At 45.8% G+C, this 25,079-nt stretch overlaps 1 protein-coding gene across 10 annotated transcripts in view; it reads right to left on the bottom strand.

Moving 5' to 3' along the window:
- The window catches only part of RFWD3 (ring finger and WD repeat domain 3), a 65,499-nt gene that overhangs the window by 8,760 nt on the left and 31,660 nt on the right, over positions 1-25,079 (bottom strand). For all 10 annotated transcript variants that reach the window (XM_073307088.2, XM_073307085.2, XM_073307090.2 and 7 more), the window contains 4 exons: positions 23,463-23,577; positions 17,208-17,436; positions 9,269-9,419; positions 6,066-6,242 (listed from right to left, as the gene is read on the bottom strand). In XM_073307088.2, the coding sequence (XP_073163189.2) occupies positions 6,066-6,242; positions 9,269-9,419; positions 17,208-17,436; positions 23,463-23,577 (672 nt within the window). The remainder of the gene's footprint in view (positions 1-6,065; positions 6,243-9,268; positions 9,420-17,207; positions 17,437-23,462; positions 23,578-25,079) is intronic.

The raw sequence follows: 25,079 nt of genomic DNA, 5'->3' as shown, positions 1-25,079 counted from the left end.
CGATGCTTGTTAAAAAAATAATGCATTGAATTTGTGACTGTACTCCTTGGGGGGAGAATTGTATGTCTCCTGCTCTGTTTTACCCATATTCTGTATAGATTACATATTACAGCAGTCTCGGATGATGACCCAGCACATGTTCGTTTTAAGAACACTTTCACAGCAGATTTGACAGAACACAAAGAAGGTACCAATGTGAGATTTCTAAAAATAACTACATCACTCAACCCAAGGTTTAAGAATCATAGAATATCAGGGTTGGAAGGGACCTCAGGAGGTCATCTAGTCCAACCCCCTGCTCAAAGCAGGGCCAATCCCCAATTAAATCATCCCAGCCAGGGCTTTGTCAAGCCTGACCTTAAAAACTCCTAAGGAAGGAGATTCCACCACCTCCCTAGGTAACGCATTCCAGTGTTTCACCACCCTCCTAGTGAAAAAGCTTTTCCTAATATGCAACCTAAATCTCCCCCACTGGAACTTGAGACCATTACTACTTGTTCTGTCATCTCCTACCACTGAGAACAGTCTAGAGCCATCCTCTTTGGAACCCCCTTTCAGGTAGTTGAAAGCAGCTATCAAATCCCCCCTCATTCTTCTCTTCTGTAGACTAAACATCCTCAGTTCCCTCAGCCTTTCCTCATAAGTCATGTGTTCCAGTCCCCTCATCATTTTTGTTGCCCTCTGCTGGACTCTTTCCAATTTTCCACATCCTTCTTGTGGTGTGGGGCCCAAAACTAGACACAGTACTCCAGATGAGGCCTCACCAATGTCGAATAGAGGGGGACAATCACATCCCTCGATATGCTGGCAATGCCCCTACTTATACATCCCAAAATGCCATTGGCCTTCTTGGCAACAAGGGCACACTGTTGACTCATATCCAGCTTCTCGTCCACTGTAACCCCTAGGTCCTTTTCTGCAGAACTGCTGCCGAGCCATTCGGTCCCTAGTCTGTAGCGATGCATGGGATTCTTCCGTCCTAAGTGCAGGACTCTGCACTTGTCTTTGTTGAACCTCATCAGATTTCTTTTGGCCCAATCCTCCAATTTGTCTAGGGCCCTCTGTATCCTATCCCTACCCTCTAGCGTTTCTACCTCTCCTCCAAGTTTAGTGTCATCTGCAAACTTGCTGAGGGTGCAATCCACACCATCCTCCAGATCATTTATGAAGATATTAAACAAAACCGGCCCCAGGACCGACCCTTGGGGCACTCCGCTTGATACTGGCTGCCAACTAGAAATGGAGCGATTGATCACAACCCGTTGAGCCCGACAATCTAGCCAGCTTTCTATCCACCTTATAGTCCATTTTATCCAGCCCATACTTCTTTAACTTGCTGGCAAGAATACTGTGGGAGACCGTGTCAAAAGCTTTGCTGAAGTCAAGGAACAACACTGCTTTCCCTTCATCCACAGAACCAGTTATCTCGTCATAGAAGGCAATTAGTCAGGCATGACTTGCCCTTGGTGAATCCATGCTGACTGTTCCTGATCACTTTTCTCTCCTCTAAGTGCTTCAGAATTGATTCCTTGAGGATGTGCTCCATGATTTTTCCAGGGACTGAGGCGAGGCTGATTGGCCTGAAGTTCCCAGGATCCTCCTTCTTCCCTTTTTTAAAAAGATGGGCACAACATTAGCCTTTTCCCAGTCATCCGGGACTTCCCCCGATCGAATCTGAAGTGCCTTCCAAAATCTGAGAGGGACAAGGTATGGAGTATACTTTTAGAAGTCTTAAAAGAGCAAAATTCTGATGTGGAAACTACGGAACCTGAACCACCAAAAAAGAAAATCAATCTTCTGCTGGTTACATCTGACTCAGATGATGAAAATGAACAGGCGTCGGTCCACTCTGCTTTGAATCATTATCGAGCAGAACCCGTCATCAGCATGGAAGCATGTCCTCTGGAATGGTTTCTGAAGCATGAAGGGACATATGAATCTTTAGTGCATCTGGCATGTAAATATCTTGCAACACCAGCTACAACTGTGCCTCGTGAAGACCCGTTCTCACTTTCAGGTGACATCGTAAATAAGAAGCAGACAGCATTATCTCCTGCAAATTGTAATCAACTTTGTCTAAGTGATTGGCTGACCAAGAAGTAGGACTGAGTGGACTTGTAGACTCTAAAGTTTTACACTGTTTTATTTTTGAATGCAGGTTTGTTTGTTTTTTTAAACCACATAATTCTACATTTGTAAGTTCAACTTTCATGGTAAAGAGACTGCACTACAGTACTTGTATGAGGTGAATTGAAAAACACAATTTTGTTTTTTACAGTGCAAATATTTGTAATAAAAAATATAAAATGAGCACTGTACACTTTGTATTCTGTGTTGTAACTGAAATTAATATATTTGAAAATGTAGTAAACATCCAAAAATATTTAAAATAAATGATATTCTATTGTTGCTTAACATCACGATTAATTGAACAATTAATTTTTTAAATCGCTTGACAGCCCTACAATTTATTCCAGTGCTTAAACCACCCTGACACAGTTAGGAAATTTTTCCTAATGTCCAACCTAAACCTCCCCTGCTGCAATTTAAGCCCAGTGCTTCTTGTCCTAGCCAAAGAGGTTAAGGAGACCAATTTTTCTCCCTCTTCCTTGTAACATCCTTTGTACTTGAAAATGGTTATGTCCCCACTCAGTCTTCTCTTTTCCAGAGTAAACAAACCCAATTTTTTTCAATCTTCCCTCGTAGATTGTTTTCCAGATCTTTAATCATTTTTGTTGCTCTTCTCTGGACTTTCTCAAATTTGTCCATATCTTTCATGAAATGTGCGGCCAGAACTGGACACAATACTTCAGTTGAGGCCTAATCAGTGCAGAGTAGAGCAGAAGAATTACTTCTTGTGTCTTTCTTATAACACTCATGCTAATACATCCCAGAACGATGTTTGCTTTTTTTTGCAACAGTGTTACACTGTTAACTCATATTTAGCTTGTGGTCCAATATGACCCCCAGATCCCTTTTTGCAGTACTCTTTCCTAGGCAGTCATTTCCCGTTTTGTATGCGTGCAACTGATTCGTCACACTAAGGGGAGTACTTTACATTTGTCCTTATTGAATTTCATCCTATTTACTTCATAGTATTTCTCCAGTTTGTCCAGATCATTTTGAATTTTAATCCTATCCTCCAAAGCACTTGCAACCCCTCCCCGCTTGATATCGTCCACTATCTTCATAAGTGTACTCTCTGCGAAATCTAAATCACAGATTAAATATTGAACAGAACCAGACCTAGAACTGATCCCTGCAGGACCCCACTTGATATGCCCTTCCAGCTTGACTTTGAACCACTGATTACTCTCTGGGAACAGTTTTCCAACAAGATATGCACCTATCTTATAGTAGCTCCATTTAGGTTGTATTTCCCTGGTTTGTTTATGAGAAGGTTATGTGAGACAGTATCAAAATCCTTACTAGAGTCAAGATATACCACATCTACCGCTTCTCCACATCCACAAGCCTTGTTACCCTGCCAAAGAAAGCTATTAGGTTGGTTTGACATGCTGTTACTTATCACCTTATTATCTTCAAGGTGTTTGCAAACTGATTGCTTAATTATTTGCTCCATTATCTTTCCAGGTATTGAAGTTAAGCTGAGAGGTTTGTAATCCCCTGATTTGTCCTTTTCCCCTTTTTATAGATGGGTACTACTTTGCCCTTTTCCAGTGCTCTGGAATCTCTCCAGTTTTCATGAGTTTTCAAAGATAAGATAAATTGCTAATGGCTCAGATTTCTCCTCAGTCAGCTCCTGAACAAGTGAGACACTTGGCACTGATCACAGCACTAATCCCCAGGACCTAAGCACAAGAATAGCAGCCTCTGGAAGTCATTTACACAATACTACTCAACCTTTCTCGGTTATCCAATGCTAATTTTGGCTAAGATTCCTGTACTTCCCCACATCTGAACTAGCAAGGGTGAAAAAATCCAGAGAGGTAATGATCTTAGTGTTTCAGGGCCTTATGCAACAACTTTACTCTATCAAAAAAAAGAAAAAGTAGTCCCATAATTAGGGCCCTACCAATTTTACAGCCGTGAAATACATGTCACTTCCCTGTGAAATCTATCTCCCCAAAATCAGCTGGATTGGTTAGGGACAGGACTTGTCCTTCCCCTGCACGCCTGTTATCTGAGGGAGATAGGATGAACCTCCACAGGCAGCGCAGAAGTGAAGGTGTATCACCCTCACTTCTGTGCTGCAGTAGCTCCAGAGCTGGGCTCCAGGCTTCTACCCGCGCGCCCCACCCCCATGGCTCTGGTCGAGGCTGGGGACTGCAAGGGCTCTGGCTGGAACTTGGGGCTTCCACCCCTGGGGCTCCTGCCCGGGCTCAGGGACCTGGGCTGGGGGCTACCACCCCCCACAGCTCCAGCCCCCGCAGCTCCTGCCTGGGCTCTGGGTGCTTGAGCTCCGGGACCTCTGCTCCCTCTTACCCCCCCCCCACGCCATCTCTCCAGCCCAGGGTCAGGGACCTGAGCTGGGGGCTGCCACCCCCTGAAGATCCAGCTCAGCTTGTGGGGCTTCACCCCGGCCTGACTCCTTTCCGAGCTCCAGGGCTGCTGCTGCCAAAGTCTGTCCCCACCCCACCTCTTGGCGCTCAAGCTCCGGGGCTTCCACTCCCTCCTCCCCAGGGCGGCTGCCTGCCCCCCCCATGGCTCCTTCCCTGGGCTTAGGGAGCTTAGCTGGGAGCTGCCACCCAGGACTTGGGGCTTTTGCCCCGCATAGCTCCTTCCCTGACTCCGGGCCACCCAGGTTCAGGGCTTCTGTCCCCCCTTGGGGTTCCTGCCAGGGCTTGGGGCTTCAGCCCCCGTAGCACCTGCTGGGGTTCGGGGCTTCCATCCTTGGCTCCTGCCAGGGCTGGGGCACCCGTTTTTCAAATTATCCGGGGCCCCTGGGCATGGGCCCCATGGACCCATGCGTTAATCCAGTACTGGTCCTGACTAGTAGCTAGGAGCCCCTAGTTGGGGTGATCCCAGAAGCACTGGGGAGATCAGACCTACCTCCACCTCTGGGAGTCTCCTCCAGATGCAGGAAACTCAGCAGCAGCTGCCTTCAGAACTGGGCTCTGAAGGCAGCACAGACGTGCGTATAGTAATCCTGTAACCCCTCTACAACAGCTTTGGGATCCCCCCACAATCCTCTTTTAGACCAGGACCCCACAGTTACAACACCCTGAAATTTCAGATGTAAACATCTGAAATTGTGAAATTGACTAATTTTAAGACCCTGTGGCCATGAAATTGACCAAAGTGAACCCAGAATTTGGTAGGGCCTACCCATAATGATGGACATGTAGACATGCTATGTTCCAGAACTATGGGTAACAATTTACTAATCCTTGAAGAGGTGATCACAAATCAAAAGGCTGCAATGCCCAAAGAAGAACTTGCAAACACTTTAAAAAGACCTGCTCCACCATGGAGCTTACGGGAGCATCAGAGCCAAAACACTAAGGGAACCCTGAAGAAAACTATTTGTAGTTTGGCACTATTCCTGTGTGCTGGCTCTCCCTGGGAAAACCTTTTGTATGCCACTACGCATACACTCAGAACATGTCTATTAACGTGCTTAGGAACCAAACAACTTGTCCCTGCTACCTATGAAAGAACAAAGTAGGGAGTCACATTAACCCTATGCCCTTCCCAGAGTCTATTACCTTACACCAGTAGAAGTGCAATGTTGTGAAAAACATCTAATAGCACTCAAGTTTCCTGGTATAAGACTTCTCAGCATGCTCCAGCCATTGGCAAGCATGGCCTGTTTTAGTGTCCAAACTACACCACACAGCTCCCAGGGAATCCTGACCAGACATCTGTACTAACGTTTAATTCTCAGATGCAGAACTGCAGAGGTGACAGTATCTCAGATTGTTCCATCCCTGCTGCTAGTTCTGAATCTGCCCTGGTTAAGCCATGAGCCAATATTTTTACAGCTTACCGTTAACGTGCACAAAAGATGCTCTTTAATCAGGCAATTATACTCATCTGTTTAAGACGCTACATTTAATTGGCAGTACACTTGTGAAATTCTGGGATAGAGACTGAAATCATACCTGGACTTCTGAGGGGCTAGTTCCTGGACATGAGAGCTTGTGTCCCTTAGATCATACACCAGGATAGAGCCATTGACAAGCCCAGCATAGATATAGTTGGTATCATCAAGGCACCAGCAGCAGCTCCAGACAGGGCGGCCGGCATTGTACGTCTGGACCACAGTATTTGTTGTCAAACTGTGGAGGGAAAGGAATATAGTGACAATGCAAACTTATACTGTGGGATGAGAAGACTCAGTGTAACACACCCAGCTAACAAGTCTAGAATAAATCTCTGCCTAAGGAACTGAATAGGAGGCTGTTCCCCACTACAGATTTTAATCCCCATAGTCCAGAAAAGAATCTGAAGAATATAGATAGTATATCACTGTGAAACTGTCAAGATCTAGCATTCCACCAAAGCATATACAGATACTGAAAAAGGTAAAATAACTCCTTCTCTCTGACTTTTTGGTCTGATCCTGGGGAATAAAAATCACTTTATATTGGCTGCAGGGATAGGAGTATCAGACTGAGCTCCTAATTGCTTTGTTGGGAGAGCAGGGTTAAATTAGTTGTCTGGAAATAGTTAGGAGGAGAACGCATTGCACTGTGGTCCCAGAATACTGTATTTTCCAGAAATTAGGAGCCTCATTCATTAAGATTCTTCTCCCTGCTTAGTTATTCTCTTCTGCCTGTTTATCTGAGAGGGCTCAAGTTCTGAGAAACAGCATTTAACACCTAAAGGAACTGATTTAAGCTAGTGTTAGAGAGCAAATAGGGTAAACAAAACAGTATACGTACACACACACACAAATATGAATGTCAAAAAATTCTTAACAGTTTGCAGAACGCTGTCATTGGGGGAAGTGTATGCTGTGTTTGGGACAAGGCAGAGGAGCTGAAACAGCAGCTGAGGCTGGAGTCACTGAAGAAACTGGAAATTAAAATGGATTTTGCATGGAGGGACGTATCAGAGATATGTGGCAAATTGAGATTCAGTAGGGATGAAAGATAGAGATGATATCAAAAAAGGGAATCTGTAGAGTCATTTCACCCAAGACACCCACGACAAATATTTTGCACAGAAGGAACCACCCGGGGGCGGGCGGGGCAGGGCAGGAGGTCAGGTGACCCTGATGAAGATTCTAATAGTTAGGAACCAGACAACAGTGATTTATGCAGAGAACAATGTGTTATGTTTTCTTCCATGTACCAGAACAGGAGATGTAACAAAGGACAAAACACATCCTGGAGAATTATTAGGGATATGCAAATGGCAATAAGTGATTAGAAAAGGGAGGTTGACTTAGTCAAGCAACCTCAGGGACCAATGCAGGGAAAGCAAAGAGTAGGTTGAAGCAGGCAATCTTCTGAGAGAACATTCTGGTATCAAGCAAAAGTGAAGACTGGATACAACTTGTTAGAGACCAACTGATGGACGTATCAGTAGTGTAAAGGTTTGCGTATCAAGCATTGGTATAAATTCTGTGATGAGTGGCAACTACTTGCATTAGACTGTCTCCATTTATGCAAGAGTACCAACCTTACAGGCTCAGAACTTACACACTGGCTTTAAAGTAGGCAGGAAGGAGTAACTTGTTTAACTCAAAAATATCTGACATATTCCACCATATAGACAATAGGAATGGGAAAATTAGAATTAAATTAATCTTATTGCAAAACAACTCTACTTTTTTAATTATGTATACAGGTACGCCATGAGCATGAAGAACTGGAAGAGACATCAACCTCACAACCTAGAGGGCATAATTGTAGCCTGTCCTAACTGAAAAGAGAAACGTAAGTCGAGTAGCACTGGATCTCAAGATGTTTAGTCAGCCAATGAGAAATATCAATATAGGTAGTATGGAGTAAGGAGATAAGGAGTGACAAAAACCCCCAACACCACAATACTCAATGGGCATCTGCTACAGACCAGGACTGGAGGAATCCCACCTATCCTGTGGGATTCCTCTACCGCAGGGGTGGGCAAACTTTTTGGCCTGAGGGCCACATTGGGGTTCCAAAACTGTATGGAAGGCTGGGTAGGGAAGGCCGTGACTCCCCAAACAGCCTGGCCCCCACGCCCTATTAGCACCCTCCCTCCCACTTCCCGTCCCCTGACTGCCCCCCTCAGAACCCCGACCCATCCAAACCACCCTGCTCCCCGTCCCCTGACCACCCACTCCCAGGTCCCCTGTCCCTAACCTCCCCCCCCATCGAACCCCGCGCCCCGCTCCCTGTCCCCTGACTGCCCCAACCCCTATCCACACCCCCGCCCCCTGGGACTCACACCTATCCAACCACCTCCTGCTCCCTGTCTCCTGACTGGCCCCTGGGTCCCCTCTGCCCCTTATCCAACCCCCCCGCTCCCCACCCCCTTACTATGCTGCTCAGAGCACCAGGACTGGCAGCCATGCCGCCGCGCAGTCTAGGGCACTGGGGCAGGCTGGAGGATCTTGCAGCCCTGCCATCCAGAGCGCTGGCGGCTCAATGAGCTGAGGCTGCGGAGGACGGGGGGACAGCAGGGAAGGGGCCGAGGGCTAGCCTTCCCCAGCTAGGAGATCAAGGGCCAGGCAGGACAGTTCTGTGGGCTGGATGTGGCCCGTGGGCTGTAGTTTGCCCACCTCTGCTCTACCCCAACATGTCCTTTTAAGTCTCCCAGCACAGCTGTACAGATGTATTGTTCCTACATTAGTGGAACAGCAGTTCTCAGGAGTGCTGCTTAGTGCTCTTTCCATATACTTAGGCTGTGTGCAGCTCAACCTTGATTAGAAGTTTCAAATCAGAGCAACCTTCTGAGGAATAGGGGACAGAGGAAAACAGTAAAAACCCTGATCCTTGATCAAAGAGAATCAAGCAGGTAGTAAAAGTCACACTAGCAGATAATGCTACATCTGTGCCACAAGATACAGCTGATTTGTGCTGGCTTACTTTCAAAGCTGTACCCAACAGAGATGCCACTGAGAGGAGGCACCAGGAAAAGGTAGGGACATAATCCCTCCTTCATTAAAGGGACTAGGAAGTGAGAACAATTCATCACGATAATGCACACATTCCAGAGGACGGATGAAGTTCAAACTGAGATCTGTTCTCAACTCCCTGTGAGAAAGAAAAAATGGGTGCTCCAAAGCGCACACAGAGGTGAGCTAGAGATAAAGCCAAACCTGGAAAATGTGAAGGGCAGATAGGGCTGGCTGCCCCTGTTTAGCAGCACACACCTGGTAAGTTTGAGCGTATGGTCCAAAGCAGCAGACAGCAGCAAGCCATCTGTCCGATTACTGAAGGCCAGTCCCCGGATCTGCTTACTGTGGATGGGAATGTACTGACTGCTCTTCAGGTTGGCAGCACTTATCATCTTAAAGCCACAACCTGTCATGAAGAAAGGACAAAGCTGATCAGATACTATGTATGCTGGTGACTACATCAAGTTATTGGGGTGTCTGATTTTAAGCTATGGTCTCACTTCAGTATTTATGCTGAACTTGTGAAGTGTGCACAGGAAGGGTAGGTATCTTGTTCTGGAGATCAATCACTACAGAACTCCTTTTTCTGCTCCTCCATGCGTTCTGGTCAGTGAGACAGAACTCATGAGAATTTCAGCATTAGTATCATAATCTGTCAGTTGCTCTCGACCCAGGTCCTAGACATTCTAGCCAAATTAAACAAATCCCAATGTTCAGTGTGGCTGGAGCGCTATACAGGATGATAATGTACTTTCAAAGAATAGTTACAGGTAAACTGTTCACTTGTACTCTAGAAATGTCACTATACAGAGCTGCATTCCAATATTACTGAGCCAGAGAGCTGTCCCTACATAGAAGCTAAGATGACTAAGGTGAACTGAGAAGTTGTTCAGAAAGAGGAGGAAGTTACTCACCTTGTCCAGTAACTGACTTTCTTCGAGATGAGTGTCCTTGTGGGTGCTTCACTCCAGGTCAAGGTGCCTCCCTGTGCCTTCGATCGGAGATTTTCACAGCAGTTCCCATATGGGCCTCATGCACTGTCAGTGCTGGAACAGCACGTGCATGGCCCAGACTCCTCAGTTCCTTCTCTACAATGGAGCCTGCTCCAAACTCCGAAGTAGAGGGGAAGAGGTTGGGTAGTGGAGCATGCCACAGGGATGCTCATCTTGAAGAGCATCAGTTACTGCACAAGGTGAGTAACCTCTTGTCCTTTGAGAGACGTCCCTGTGGGTGCTCCACTCCAGATGACTGAAAAGCAGTATCTCTTATGATGGTCGGGACTGCGGATCTGGTAAGAAAGTGGTTGATAAGACAGCTCGACCCAGTTGGGTGTCTGATGAAGGACCATGCATGAAAGCATAACGTTTAGCAAACAAAGGTCCAACGCCTGAGTGGCCACCTTGCATATGTTGGAAAGCAGGACGTTGCGGAGAAATGCTATGGAAGTGGACCGGATCTAGTAGAGCAGTGGTTTTCAAACTTTTTTCCTGGTGACCCAGTTGAAGAAAAGTGATGATGCCCGAGACCCAACAGAGCTGGGGATAAGGGGTTTGGAGTGTAGGGGTGAGGGGTAGGGGGTTTGGGGTGCAGGAGGGGGTCAGAGCTCTGGAGTGCAGAAAGGGGCTCTGGGTTTAGGGGGAGCTCAGGGCTGGGGCAGGGGATTGGTGCGGGGGCAGCTCCCGGTCAGTGGGGTGCTAAGGCATACTTCCTGCCCATCCTGGCACCGTGGACCACACTGCGCCCTGGAAGTGGCCAGCAACAGGCCCGGCTCCAAGGCGGAGGTGCGCAAGTGGCTCCATGCAGCTTTCGCCTGCTGGCACAGCCCCTCCTCCCCCCACTCCCATTGGCCAGGAGCCAGTGCTTGGGGTGGGGGTAGTGTGTGGAGGCCTGTGGCCCCCCTCCTGCCTAGCAGCCGGACCTGCTGCTGGCTGCTTCCAGGGCACAGCGCAGTGTCAGAACAATTGGGGACTAGCCTGCCTTAGCTGGGCAGCACCACCAATGGAACTTTTAATGGCCTGGTCGGCGGTGCTGAGGGGAGCCGCCGTGACCCAATGCCTTACAGTACTGGGTTGCGACCCGCGTTTTGAAAACCACTATAGTACAGTGTGCCTTGATTGCCACAGGAGGTTGGACTTATTTCAATTGGTAACTGATGTATGCAGTACGATATCCATTTGGATAGTCTCTGGGTAGAGATCGCTTTGCCCTGAGATTGTTGAGCGATAAAGAGCCTAAGGATCTGTCTAAATGGCTTTGTTCTATCCTGATAGAAGGATAATGCTCTATGAACGTGAAGCATGTGCATTGCTGCCTCAAATACATTAGCATGTGTCTTTGGGAAGAATGTTAGTAGGTGAATAGGTTCATACAGGTGAAAAGATGAATGCATCTTAGGAAGGAATTTAGGATGTGTACAAAAGTGTAACTGTTTCTGAAGAAGGTAGTATACAGAGGTTCGGCCATCATTGCTCCGAGTTCCCCCATGCGTCTGCCAGATGTAAATGCCACTAAGAAAGCGGTTTTCATGGATAGGTGTAGAAGGGAGCAGATAGCCAAGGGTTCAAAGGGTTTGTACATCAAAGCTGTGAAGACCAGGTGTAGATCCCATGGCTCAGCCGGTGGTCTTATGTCCGGGTAGAGCGTTTGGATACCTCTGAGGAATCTTTTGGTGACAGGATGGGAAAAAAACAGTGGTGTTCTCTACCTTGTGGTGAAATGTTGTGTTTGCAACTCAGTGAATCTTTACTGAGCTAAGAGAAAGGCCGGCTACTTTGAGTTCTAGAAGGTAGTCTAGTATCAGTGGAAGGGGGTGGAAGCTTGAGGGGTGTGTCTGGCAGAACATCAAGTGATGAACCATTTCCATTACTGCAGAGAGGTAGTGAGCGTGGAGTGTGTCCTGCTATGTAATAAAACTGCATGCTTAGAACAAGTCCAGGCTAGTTTCTCAGAGAACCATTGAGTAGCCATGCTTTGAGGTGGAGCATCGCTATGTTGGGGCGATATAACTAGCCCCTGCATTGTGATAGTAGGTTGGGGAGTGGGAGAAGCAACATTGGGGGACGGACGGACATCCTTGTTAGAAAGGGGTACCACGGTTGCCTGGGCCATGTCGGAGGTATTAGAATGACCTGGGACTTGTCTTTCCTTATTTTCTGTACCACTCTGTACAGAGGTATTGGTGGGAATGCATACAGCAGTGTCGAACCAAGTGATCATGAATGTCTCTCCCAGAGAATGCTTTTCCAGACCTGCTCTGGAACAGAATGTTGGACACTTCTTGTTGACTGCAGTTGCGAAGAGATCCAGTTGGGGATAGCCCCAGCTCTGGAAAATGTCGTGTAGAGTGGTGTCATTTAGCTCCCACTTGTGATGGAGGGGGAAGGATCGACTGAGCTCATCTGCTGGGTGTTCTGAGAACCTGGGACGTGTGAGGCCGAGATGTGAATATTGTGTTGGAGGCACCAGTTCCAAAGTTTTATAGCCTTAGTGCACAGGAAGTGGGATCGAGCTCCCCCTTGACTGTTTATGTAAAACATACATTAGATGTTGTCGGTCATGACTGATCTTGTAGTTCTTGATGAGGGGAAGAAAATGGAGGCAGCCATTGCAGACAGCTTGGAGCTCTAGGTTTATATGAAGTGTGATTTCTTTAGAAGACCAGAGGCCTTGAGTTATGAGATGGTCCATGTGTGCTCCCCAGCCAGTGAGGGATGAATCTGTCGTGGTGATGATAGTGGAGGCAGGATCCTGCTGGAAGGGGACCCCAGAACACAATTTGAGAGGAAGGGTCTACCATATGAGCAAATCTTATACTTTTGAGGGGATAGTTAGCAGTCTGCTTAGTCTGTGCACTTTGGGTTTGTAAACTGTGGCTAGCCAGCCCTGTAGGCATTGCATGTACAGGTGTGTGTTCATGACAATGAATGTGCATGCAGCCATGTGGCCTAAAAGTTGTAGGCAGTCTTGAGGGGTGACCTGTGGGCTGCTTCTTACCCTCATGATGAAGGTTGCTCAGTGTGCAAAATCTGTCCTTTGGAAGTGATGTGAGACCTGTGGTGGAATCATGATGAGCTCCTACGAAGTCTAGCTGCAGGGTAGTATGTAAAGTAGATTTGTTTATGTTTATTTGCAGGCCAAGGCTGTGGAAGCAATGTACGGGTGTGTAGGTCGTTCGAATGTCTCCTGAACACACGGTTGGAAGCCAGTCATTCAGGTAAGGAAAAATAATTATTCTCTTTTTTCTGAGGTGTGCCATTACAACAGCTAGAATTTTGGAAAAAACTTGGGAAGCAGTTGAAAGACCAAAGGGCAAAACTTGTACTGGTAATGATCCATGCCCAACACAAATCTGAGAAAGTGTCTCTGGGGAGGGTGTATAGTGACATGAAAATACGCATCCTGCAGGTCGAGGGCTGAAAACCGATTTCCCTGCCCCAACACTGGAATCATCATTGACAGGGTAACCACCCTGAATTTCAGGATGAACATGTTTAGTTGTCAAATATCGAGAATAGGTCGCCATCCCCCACTTTACTTTTTGGTCAAGGAATAGTGGGGAATAAAATCCCTTCCCCTGCTGTGGAGTGGGGTACCTGCTCCACTGCTCCTGGTTGTAGAAGATGGTGCACCTCTTGACAGAGCACGTGGTTGTGAGAAGGGTCCCTGATGAGTGATGGGGAGCGAGGGTGGGTAGGGGGCATGGAGAGGAAGGGGATGGCATAACCCGATCGGATGATTTCTAGGACCCATTTGTCCGTAGCGATAGCTTCCCAGTTGGTGAGGTATAGGAGCAGACGGCGTCCAAAAGGATGGATGGTTGCAGTAGGCGCTGGAGTGGGTGGGAGGTCTTCTATACCCGCAACCAAAGCCTCAGATCTGCTGGTTTGATGGAGGGGGTTGAGGCTTCATTGGGTTCTAGGTCTATGGCGTTACTGTTGTTGTGGATCGTAATGTCTTTTCTGTTGCTGGGTGTAGGAGGGATATTCTGGGCCTTGGCAAGGCTGATAGCTGTTTTGTCTCATCCTTGTCCCTCTGCAACATATGCCTGCCACCTTAGTGTGGCACACGAGTCCTTCATGGTATGGAAGGCCTCATTCGTTTTTGCTGCAAACAGCTTCTCACCATTGAAAGGGACATCGTCAAAATTGTTTTGGTTAGGGTTAGGAAGGAGGAGGAGGTGAACCATGAGGATCACCGTGTGACAACAGCCGTGGCGGTGGATCTGATGGCTGTGTCAGCAGAATCAAGGGGAGCCTGAAGAGCCATACGGGATATTATCTGTCCCTCAGAGACCCCAGCTTTAAATTGTTGTCGCTTGTCCTCAGGAATGTCATTAATAAATTCCACAAATTTAGCATAGTTCCTGTGGTCATACTTTGACAAAAGAGCCACATAGTTCACCACCTTAATTGTAAGGTGGAAGATTAATACACTTTGTGGCCAAATAAGTCCATCCTCTTGCTCTCCTTATCAGGTGGGGTAGCCCGGAAATGTTGCTGTTTTTTTTCTGGTCGGCCGCCTCAACCACCAACAAATTGGGCGACGGGTGTGTACAGAGAAACTCGGAACCTTTGGAGGGGACGTAATATTTGCGGTCTGCTTTCCTGGAGGTTGGGGGTATAGTCGCGGGAGTCTGCATTATGGTTTTAGCTGGTCCCATGATGGCCCCATTGATTGGCAATGCTATTTTGGAAGAGGTGGTGGGTTATAAAATGTCAGTAAGCGCGTCTAGGTGTTCAGACACTTCCTCAAGAGTAATCTTGAGCTCATCAGCAACTCTTTTAAATAAGTCCTGGACGTGTGTGAAACAGTCAGCTGTTGGTGGTGGCAGAGGCATAATAGCCTTCTTGGGCGAGACAGATGAGTGTTTATTAGTTGGAGAGGTGTCAGGTGTGATATCCTCTGCTGGCTGAGCTGCTGGTTCATCTCGTAGCTTGGCATCATTGTTTGTGGCTGGGGGAGGAAATCTAAGATCCTCTCTGCATGAGGTAGGTAGAGTGCTACAACGTCTCTTATAAGATTCCCAGGGATTCCAGTATGGCCAATGGCTGGGGAAATGTATGAGTGGTCCCACTCAAGGGTGGCCATACTAGGGTGGGAATTCCCTGGAATATGAGGAGCAAGATCTAAGATGTCCCCCAGTCACAGGTGTCTTAACGGGAAGAATAGCATGGAGAAAAAATGCCGTCAATGTCCTCCTCACTCAAGAGGTGTGAAGGGGCAGGAGACAGTTGCGAGATAGTCCCGGTGAGAGGTCAGTGCCTAGTAGAGGAGAGACTGGAGTGGGAGCGATAGCTAGGTCTCTGTGGTGGAGAAACTGGGGCTGTGCAGTGGCTGGCAATGCTGAATGGTGAGTCACTATAGGCAGGTGAGGCGCCATGTATTGAGACTGTGCTGATGCAGGAGGTGCAGTCCATGCCGGCGGCGCTTTGGGCTGAGCTGATGTAGCTGCCAATGATGAAGGTGCTATAGACTCAGCGAGTGTCGTGCGCGAAGTCGGCGATGAGAAGTATGACCCAGGGAGCATGGTCGGTGGAGCTTGTGGTGTCGGCACCGCAGCAGTAGTTGGTGACATCAGTGCCATCACACTAGTTGGTACCGGGTTCTTGTTGGTGACCAACTGTGCTGCATTGGAGGCAGGCAACTCAAAGCCTTGAGCCTCGGCACCAGAGCGCGTGGCTGCTGACGTGTGGTTGGTGCCAGAGATGCCTGGAGAAGTGTACGTGCTAAGCCATGGAATGGCCAGCACTGACAGAGCCGAAGCAGTCAGCGATTGCTTGGAAGAGGTGTGCCTCCTGAGACGGGAGGAAGCCAGTCATTTCTTTGCCATTTTTTTATCCTGTGAGGATTTTGGTGGTGAATTCTATCGGAAAGAAGACTGCTGGCCTGAGTCCCATGAGGATCTGAGGGACTTTTCCAGGAGGATGAGCTTCAGTCTGAGGTCGCTGTCCTTGTGGGTCCGAACTTTAAGTTTACTACAGTGTATGCATTTTTGGAGTACGTGGGATTTCCCCAAACATTGTATGCACTGAGAATGGTCATCAGAGATGGCGTCTTTGCATTTTAGGCATCTCTAGAAGCCTGGTGAACCAGACATATTGGGAGTCACTAACTCTGAAGTAAAGAATTTTTTAAATTTTTTTTTATAGGAGGTAAGTAATAAACTTATCTAAATAAGTAACAAAAACTAATTAACTACTAGAACTGTATCTAAACAATGGCTATGAAGAGTGAAACTGATAAACTCTATCTCTGGACGGGGATGGTGGAGAAGGAACTGAGGAGTCTGGGCCATGCACACACTGTTCAAGCACCGAGAGCACGCAAGGCAGGCACTGTGTGTGTGCGGCCCATACAGAAACTGCTGCAAAAAAATCTGGGATCGAAGGTGCAAGGACGCACCTTCACCTAGAGTGGAGCACCCACAGGGACATCTCTTGAAAGAGAAGTTTAAGATCCCAAATCATTAACCACATAAAATAATTTGTACTTCAAGTGTCAGAGAATGTCAAAGCTCTTTGCAGTGAAAGCCGGTATGACTGTGTACCTATTTTACAGACAGGAAATAGCTCAGAGAAGACAAGCAACTTGTCCAAGGTCACACAGCAAGTCAGAAGCAGAGTTGTGACTACAATGCAAAGGGGTTCCCAGTCCTCTTCACCCACGGGGTAATACTGCCTCTGTACATATATGCACTTAGTTACAAACGCATTCAGAAACAATATTTGTTTGTTCCCACATTTACTGGCCAATCCACGCTTCCGAATCTGATGTTTTCTATATGAGAGATTGCATTTAAATCTTTTACCTGATTCCCTTAGGTGCTTGTCTCCAGCTCTTGCAAGGGTGCAATAGTCTCTGTGAGAGGCATCACACAGATCTTTCTGCACCCTTCCCAAGGGGATGGGATTTCAGAACGAAGAGGCAGAGCTGTAAAGATTAATTACTGGGAGAGTACAATTACCAGCTGCCAATGGGGAGGTAAATTACACTACTGGGAAAAAGCGGAGTAGGGGTCAGGTGGAATGTGGGAGTTGTATTAGTGAGGGAGCACCCCTAATCCACAGGGCGGTTGTGTGGGTGGGGTAGAGGAAGAAAGAGCAGAGAACATATTTAACTTTTTTAAGCCTGCAGATAAAATTTTTTTGATTCTTTCTATAAAACCCAGAGTGTCTTTAGTTATTTGCTGATTTACCAGGAATAAGTGTGGCCTGCGGAGAGGGCTGTGACACCACTAGACAGCTCAGTGAGTCACAGTAAGCCATAACCCGGCAGCTCCCTGACTGAGAAACCAGGAAGGCCTTCTCAAAGTGGTATTTGTGCTGGCTCTGACTGGAGGAGACGCAGCCTGGGAAACAGGAACGGGAGCTGCCAGGTTGCTGAGAGGCGCTAGCGCTGTGCTGGGCCATCAGTGCTTTCAGCTCCTGAAAAGAAAGGACAGAGTTTTACTACTCCCTTAAAGTTGTAACTCAGTGTGCTGTGTATTAGGGTTAGTCTACACTAGAAGTGCTGCAGCTGTGCCACTGTAGCGCATCTGGTGAAAAAACTTGATGCGGATGGGACAGAGCTCTCTCATTGGCATAATAAATCCACCTCCAAGAGAGGCAGTAGCTATGTCAGTGGGAGGTCTCCCACCGACAGAGCTGTCCACACTGGTGTGTAGGTCGGTGTAATTTCCTTCACTCAGGGAGGTGGCTTATTAACACTTGAGTGACACAAGTTATTAGTGTAAACTTGGCCTTTGTTTCTGCTTGCAGATACAGGAGTCTGATACGCCTCAAAGGCAGGGATGTGGGAACATGGGCTGTTCCATAACAATGAAAACTACTGTACTCCATTTCCATGCTATTACTGGAGTGCTAGATTTCCAGTTTACTCTGACTGTAAGTACAATAGAAATCTGCAGACTACTCCAGCAAGCTCTGTTGAAATCTTTAGTCAAAATCTCTTAAAATTATGTGTATTAGAACCAGTAAGAAAAGGGACCCATGGGCACCACACAAAATCCAATCACCACCAGGTCAACAATGTTTAGAAAAGAATGGAGTCACCATTAAAAAAACCCACAACCAATTAGAACCATTTTCAGGAGTTTCTAGAACATCCCAGATGGAATGAAAATCCTTGGTTTCAAGGTTAGAAGTGTCACAGGAATTCACCACCATGAAGATAGTGCAGATTAAAGGAACTGACCTACACACTGGTCTTTATAATCCTGGCCAGCAGAGATTCCAGGAATGATTGAATTTTGTAAGAACCCAAGACTTGTTCACTTTCTCCAAAGCCGAAGAACTATGGTTCAAAATGTTCAGTACTGTAGCTCTCAAAAGAGTGACTTTTAATCCAACAAAGGAAGAGCCACTTTCACACTACTGAAAGGCAAAGACTCACAGTGTGTTAACAGATGTTCACTGGATAATTTTCCTCCCCACAAAAGATCATCCACAGAAAGTATGAGGGTATGGCAATTTTGAACATTATAACTCTGACAAGAATTCTGCCCAAATGGTTATAACCCAACCCAAAGTCATGACCACCAGCACTAATCCCATGATTCTATACTATTACATAGATATTTACAAATACCTAAAGCAGACAGATAAAGAGAGATGGGGCCTGCTTTCCACAGCTTGGATAACTTAAGATATACTCCAAATACAGTATACTGTCTGCAAAACAATTAAGCACCATAGAAATGATATTATAGATTTAAGATCTCCAAGCTCCTAACGTATGCATAAACTAGCTTTAATAATTGCACCAACTAATCTTGCTCAAACCAGAAATAGTCAACAGCAACAGTTCTAAAAAGACAAACATTAAAAGAAAATAGGAGTTAAGGTCAAACTAATTTATAACGATCCTCAAGCCAAAACACAACAAACAAACAAACAAACAAAAAAAACAAAATAAAACAAAAAAACCCTTTTAGGAAAAAGGATTTGAGAGCTTAAATATGGTTTCACTTCACATCTCCCAAAAACCTTCTCTGATTTGCCTCAAAAGCCCAGATTCTACCCCAGCATAAGACCAAACATGTGATGTTTCAAGGGGATTGGAGTAGCAATAGGCAAAGACAGGAGGATTTGGGGAGGGAAAGGAGGCCATAATGATGTTAATGGAATTTCATCCTTAACTAGAGAGAGTGGTGTCTTTCAGAGAAAGATGCAGGTAATTAAAAAACAAAAAACAGAAATGACAAATTTTCACCACATTAAAGACTTTATTCAAAAGCCTCACCAGTTAATTTTTTAAAGACAGGAAGATAAGGCAACTGGGGAAGAGAGGGGATTCAACAGATTTTCCACAACAAGCAGCTACCAGACCCTGTCTATCACCTGAGTTTAGCGGAGTGAAAAAGTAGATACTGCTGTCAAACAGGAAGGGACCCCTGTAAATGAGCTGCAAACACAGTTGGGGTAGTGGAGAACAGAGGGACCAGGATAATCTCCCCGTGGCAGAGGCCGGGGTTGGAGAGGTTGTGGAATGAATAGAGGCGGAGGAATGAACTGAGAGAGCAAAGGAGTGTAGTCTGGAGTGCTGAAGCAGAAGAATCAAGATCTTAAAGGAGAGAATGAGAAGTTAGGGGCACAGCTGCAGGCATGAATGATTAGCAAAGAGTGTCAGAAGAAAGAAAATAAGGCTCTAACAAAGGTTGCTAAAGCGACTGTTTTGGCTTCCAGATTGAACGATCCTGTGGTTAGCGACCAGCTAGCATAGGACAGCCCTCCCAGAGACTCTGAATGTGTTTTTCAGCAACCCATGACAATAGATGTCGGGGGCACCCGCTCTTAAGCATCCGAGTTGGGGATGGGCTTGTAAATTTTCTACTGGACATGGGGGCAGGAATCCCCATAGTAAAAGACATATGTAGTGCATACCCAGTTATAGACTGTACAAATACAGGCAATATCAGGAAACAAGCAAAAAATGTAAAAACACCTTCTCTACAGTTTGGTGCTCATGCCATTCAGGAGAAGTGTGCTATCACAGGGAGAGAACATTTAGTGGAGCGGAAACAATAGAGCGATTGGGAAATTTTCCATCAAATAATTGATATGTTAAAGTAGTGGTCACCAACCAGTCGATCGTGATCGACTGGTCGATCCTGGAAACTCTCCCAGTCAATCGCGATCTCCAGTGGTGCAATGGGGTTGCCAGCTGCTGCTAAGGCAGGGTCCCTGCCTATCCTGGCCCCACGCCGCTCCCAGAAGTGGCCTGTGGGGTGGGGGTGGGGGCTCAGGTTTCAACATGCTGCTCCTGCCTGCAAGCACTGCCCCCAAGGCTCCCATTGGCCGGGAACAGGGAACTGTGGCCAATGGGAGCTGCGGGGGTGATGCCTGTATAGGGGGGCAGCGCAAGGAGCCATATGCCCCCCCCAGGGAGAAGCATGGAGCCGGGGCTGCCCAAGTTAAGTATCGCTCCCTTCAATGGGCAGGTGCTGAATGGCTCTGAAGCATTAAGACCAGAAGTAGCATGAATACAGCAGGCCCAACTATGCTGGATCAGCACTTCTCTTCTACCAGCCAACCTGCATCCTCCCATACTTCCTTCTGCACCCCAAGACCCAGCCCTGAGCCCCCTCCCAGAGCCAGCACCTCATACCCCCTCCTACACTCCATACCCCCTGCACCAGCCCTGCCTCCCTTTCCAGAGGCAGCACTTTGTACCCCCTCCTGCACCCCAACACTCTGCCCCAGCCTAGAGCTCTTTCCTGCACCCAAACTCCCTCCCAGAGTCCACCCCCTGCACTCCCTCCTGCACCCCAACCCACTGCCCCAGTCTCAGGCTAGAGCTCCCTCCCACAGTGAGCCCTTTGGCCCCAGCGCAGAGCCTGCACCCCCTCCTGAACCCCAACCCCCTGCCTGGTGAAAGCAAGTGGGGGTGGAGGAGAGCAAGCGACAGAGTGGGGGGATGGAGTGAGTGGGGCAGGGCTTCGGGGGAAGGGGCAGGGTACCTCCTGGGTTGCCCTTAAATTCAAAAAGTTATCTTGAGCGTAAAAAGGCTGGAGACCACTGCGTTAAAAGTGTCATCATTGGGCTTAGCATTAACAGACCAATGTGATAAATAGGGACAGAATTCACATCTGTTAGAGCTATTGTTGCAATCTCTGTTTGCAGACTCAGGAAGACAGCACTGCATCAGTTCATATTTGGTTCATTGCTGGAAGGTCCCGTCCCCCCCCTCTCCCCAGGACATCTAGAAACTTTCAGGAGAATATTTTAAAAACTCAAATCTCAATCTGTCATGTGAGGCACAACATATATACCCAGAGGGTTGGCATTTGACACCACTGTTTTAGATGTACATAAGCAAGGTGCTGTATACTCTGTCTTGTGCATTGTTCGTGGGATCTACCCATTGCAACAGAACTGTACTCCACAACTTAAATTTTCATTAAAAACCTCCACGCATTTCCAGCCCTTACAGGTATGACAGTAACTCTGAAAATATAAATGAAGCAAGGCCATCGTTGTGAGCCTGAAACAATAGCTTGAGAAGTGTGAGCTGCCCCGTTCATCTCAAAGGACTGAAAGCGCTGAAATCTTGGGATGACAATTTAAAATGTTAACACTAATTATTATTAGTGCTGATTATTTTAGCAAAACTATCCAGATGCGTGCTTAGTTTCACACTCCCACATACACATTTCCTGATTTGCAAATGAAATTGCTGCACAATTTTCAGTCTGTCTCAGAATGCCACAGAATCCAGGGACCTTGCTAAAGAATTAAGTTTCAGCTTGCCACAGTGAACAAGGGGCTATGCACTTAAGGTAGCCTTTTCTGACTATAAATGCGCAAGCAGCTAATTAATATGCTTTTAATGAGAAAGCCACAAAATTTTATTATATACAGTGGTTAAACTACAATAAAAGCCAAGATACATTGCACATATGCACTCAGTAGCTCAATTTTAATACCAGAAGTATGACTTTATAAAAACTGAAATGCTTAAGAATTTCTGTTTAAAGCAAGAGTACTATTTAATCTTAGAAAATTCTAATACCAAATGTACATCTATTACTGCATAGGGTTTCAACACTGATTTTGATAATGCAGTTTAAAATTATGGATATTAGCAACAAAAAAAACTAGCTTACACAGTAATTTTAATAAGGGGAAATTTACATTAGTTTCCATTAAGATTCCTAGAAGTATATGACATTGTTCTATATCTACTGGTTTTGTACCATATCCCCCAAGAAACTTCTATGCAATTAGAGAATTTGCTATTATTGAATATATTCTTCATATTTTTAAATAGATTCATAAGAGCTTGTGTTTACATTATACTTAATTTTATAAGCTTAATTACTTCATAGCTTTTTATGTCATTTAGATACATCTAAGTGTTCAGTAACACTATTCTTATTAAAATATAAATTGCATATTTCACTATATAATCTCAAATTAAACATGTAGCACTCTTATTCCATATACTTCTAGTATAAGGCTACACAAATCACATAGGACTCCAATTCCGAACTTTCCGCCAAATGTTAATTTGTTAGTGACATTATCCTTCACTTCATTCAGAATGTAAAGTACGTACAGTACTGCACTTTAATGTTGGTGTGTAATTTTAGTCACTTTGATGCCCCAGTGAGGAATACAGTATAAATACGAAGATATGGCTGGAGTATGTGTGGTAATAAACCTGTATAGTATTTCTGACTTATCCTATTGGCACTGTTAGTCTGTATACTTCATCAATGTAAAAACTCAACAGAACTGCAGAAAGACATATTACACTGTGGAATCTAAGATTTATTGCATCCATGATTTTCCTTGATCAATGTCCATGGTGAACCAGATCCTCTCATTAGCTCAAGTGACATGCAATCTGACATAGGAAGTCAGCCAATTAATTTGTGAAGCCTTGTGTCATGGTCTTGCTGGCAGACTGTAGCACAGCAGGTGCCACCTAACCCCACAGACAAGGAGAACATAAAAACAGGAGAAATTCAAAAAGCAAAGAACAAAAACAAAAGTGAAACTAAGTGGAAGGCTGAATAAAATATTTGTATCCCTTGATACATCAAGAAATGAGTTGACAATGGAACAGATAACCTTTTTTTCCCCTCTCCTGCTGGTAATAGCTCACCTTAAGTGATCACTCTTGTTATAGTGTGCACGGTACCACCTATTGTTTCATGTTCTCTGCGTATATAAAATGGTCCTACTGTATTTTCCACTGCATGCATCGGATGAAGTGAGCTGTAGCCCACGAAAGCTTATGCTCAAATAAATTTGTTAATCTCTAAGGTGCCACAAGTACTCCTGGAAGCTGTGTGTTTGTGTTGACAAAGATTTTTTCTTGCTTGGAAGAACACACACAAGCTCGCTCAGACAACACATGGGAGGAAGGCAGGCACATCATGAGGCAGGGGCTGGAGAGAAGGAGGGCAATGAAGAGCCCATCATCAACAGGCAGCAGCTGAACTTACCTGGACCTGCTTGCGAAGTTTACTGCATTCATCTGTCAAGACCTGCAACTGGAGACGGCTCTGTGCGGATTCCAATTCCGCCTGTCTCCGCAACAACTGCTCCTTTTCTAAAGAACTAAATAGAGGAGGAAAAAAAGAAATGATCATGGGTGGAGACAACTTAGGATGTTCCTCCCGGTTGCAGCTCTATCACCAGTGTAGGTTAAAACACAGCCCGCTCAGGTAAACTTAACAGTTTCAGTAAATCCCACTTAATGGTCTTGCACTCTATCTCCTTGCCCTGCCTCCTGGCCATTAGCAGGTAGCCAGTGTGACACTGGACCCCATAATGCTTTATAGAAATATGCTTATGAATATAAATATGACATAACTGGAATATGTTTTATGCTACATATGCCATGTAACGTAACTTTTCAAAAGTTATGTTCTACTGTATTCATCCTATTTGTATGCATGTATCATTTTTATATCTGAAGTTATGAGCATTGGCTCTATGCTTGTATTTAAAGTGTTTGCTGTAGGAAGCACAAGAGACAGATTTGGTCAACATAGTGTGAAGGGGTTATTCAAGTAATTGGGAGTACTTAACTAAATGAACATTGAAAGATGCCAATCCACATCTAAGCTTTCCTGGAGACGTTCAAACTAACATGTAGACAATGTAAAGAACTGAGTCATGCATGAACATGTGACTTTCCCATGAGACTCCAAAACTCCATCTTGTAGCTGACAGGTTTCAGAGTAACAGCCATGTTAGTCTGTATTCGCAAAAAGAAAAGGAGTACTTGTGGCACCTTAGAGACTAACCAATTTATTTGAGCATAAGCTTTCGTGATCTACAGCTCACTTCATAGTCTCTAAGGTGCCACAAGTACTCCTTTTCATTTTGTAGCTGTGATTCTACTCAGGAGAAAGAGGGGTTTCCACCCACAAGAGAGACTATAAAAGCCCCTGGAAACCCCTCCATTTTTCTTCAGCTGGCTCAAGAGATAGCCTCTCCACCCCAAAGAGATGCCTGAAAAACTGGAACAAAGGACAGTAGCTACAGGGGTGAGAGTGATTGCTGGAAGGAATCTAGTCTAGTCTGTCAAAGAAGCTTATTGGAACACCTCTGTGGATGAGATTTACCTGCATTTAGTTTCCTATTGTATTAGGTTTAGACTTGTGTGTTTTTGTTTTATTTTGCTTGGTAATTTACTTTGTTCTGTCTATTACTTGGAACCACTTAAATCCTACTTTTTATATTTAATAAAAATCACTTTTTACTTATTAATTAACCCAGAGCAAGTATTAATACCTGGGGAAGCAAACTGCTGTGCATATCAGTGTTATAGAGGGCGAACAATTTATGAGTTTACCCTGTATAAGCTTTATACAGAGTAAAAGCTATTTGGGGGGTTTGGATCCCATTGGGAACTGGGTACCTGGGTGCTGGAGACAGGAGCACTTCTTAAGCTGTTTTCAGTTAAGCCTGCAGCTTTTGGGGGATGTGGTTCAGACCTGGGTCTGTGTTTGTAGCAGGCTAGCATGTCTGGCACAACCAGGCAAGGTACTGCAGTCCCAAGCTGCTAGGGAAAAACAGGCTCAAAGGTAGTCCCAGCACATCAGGTGGCAGTC

This window comes from Lepidochelys kempii, chromosome 12 (genome assembly GCF_965140285.1).
Source record: "Lepidochelys kempii isolate rLepKem1 chromosome 12, rLepKem1.hap1, whole genome shotgun sequence".
NCBI lineage: Eukaryota > Metazoa > Chordata > Testudines > Cheloniidae > Lepidochelys > Lepidochelys kempii.
Note: the sequence above shows the minus strand (reverse complement) of the source record. Positions and strands in the feature narration are given on the sequence as shown.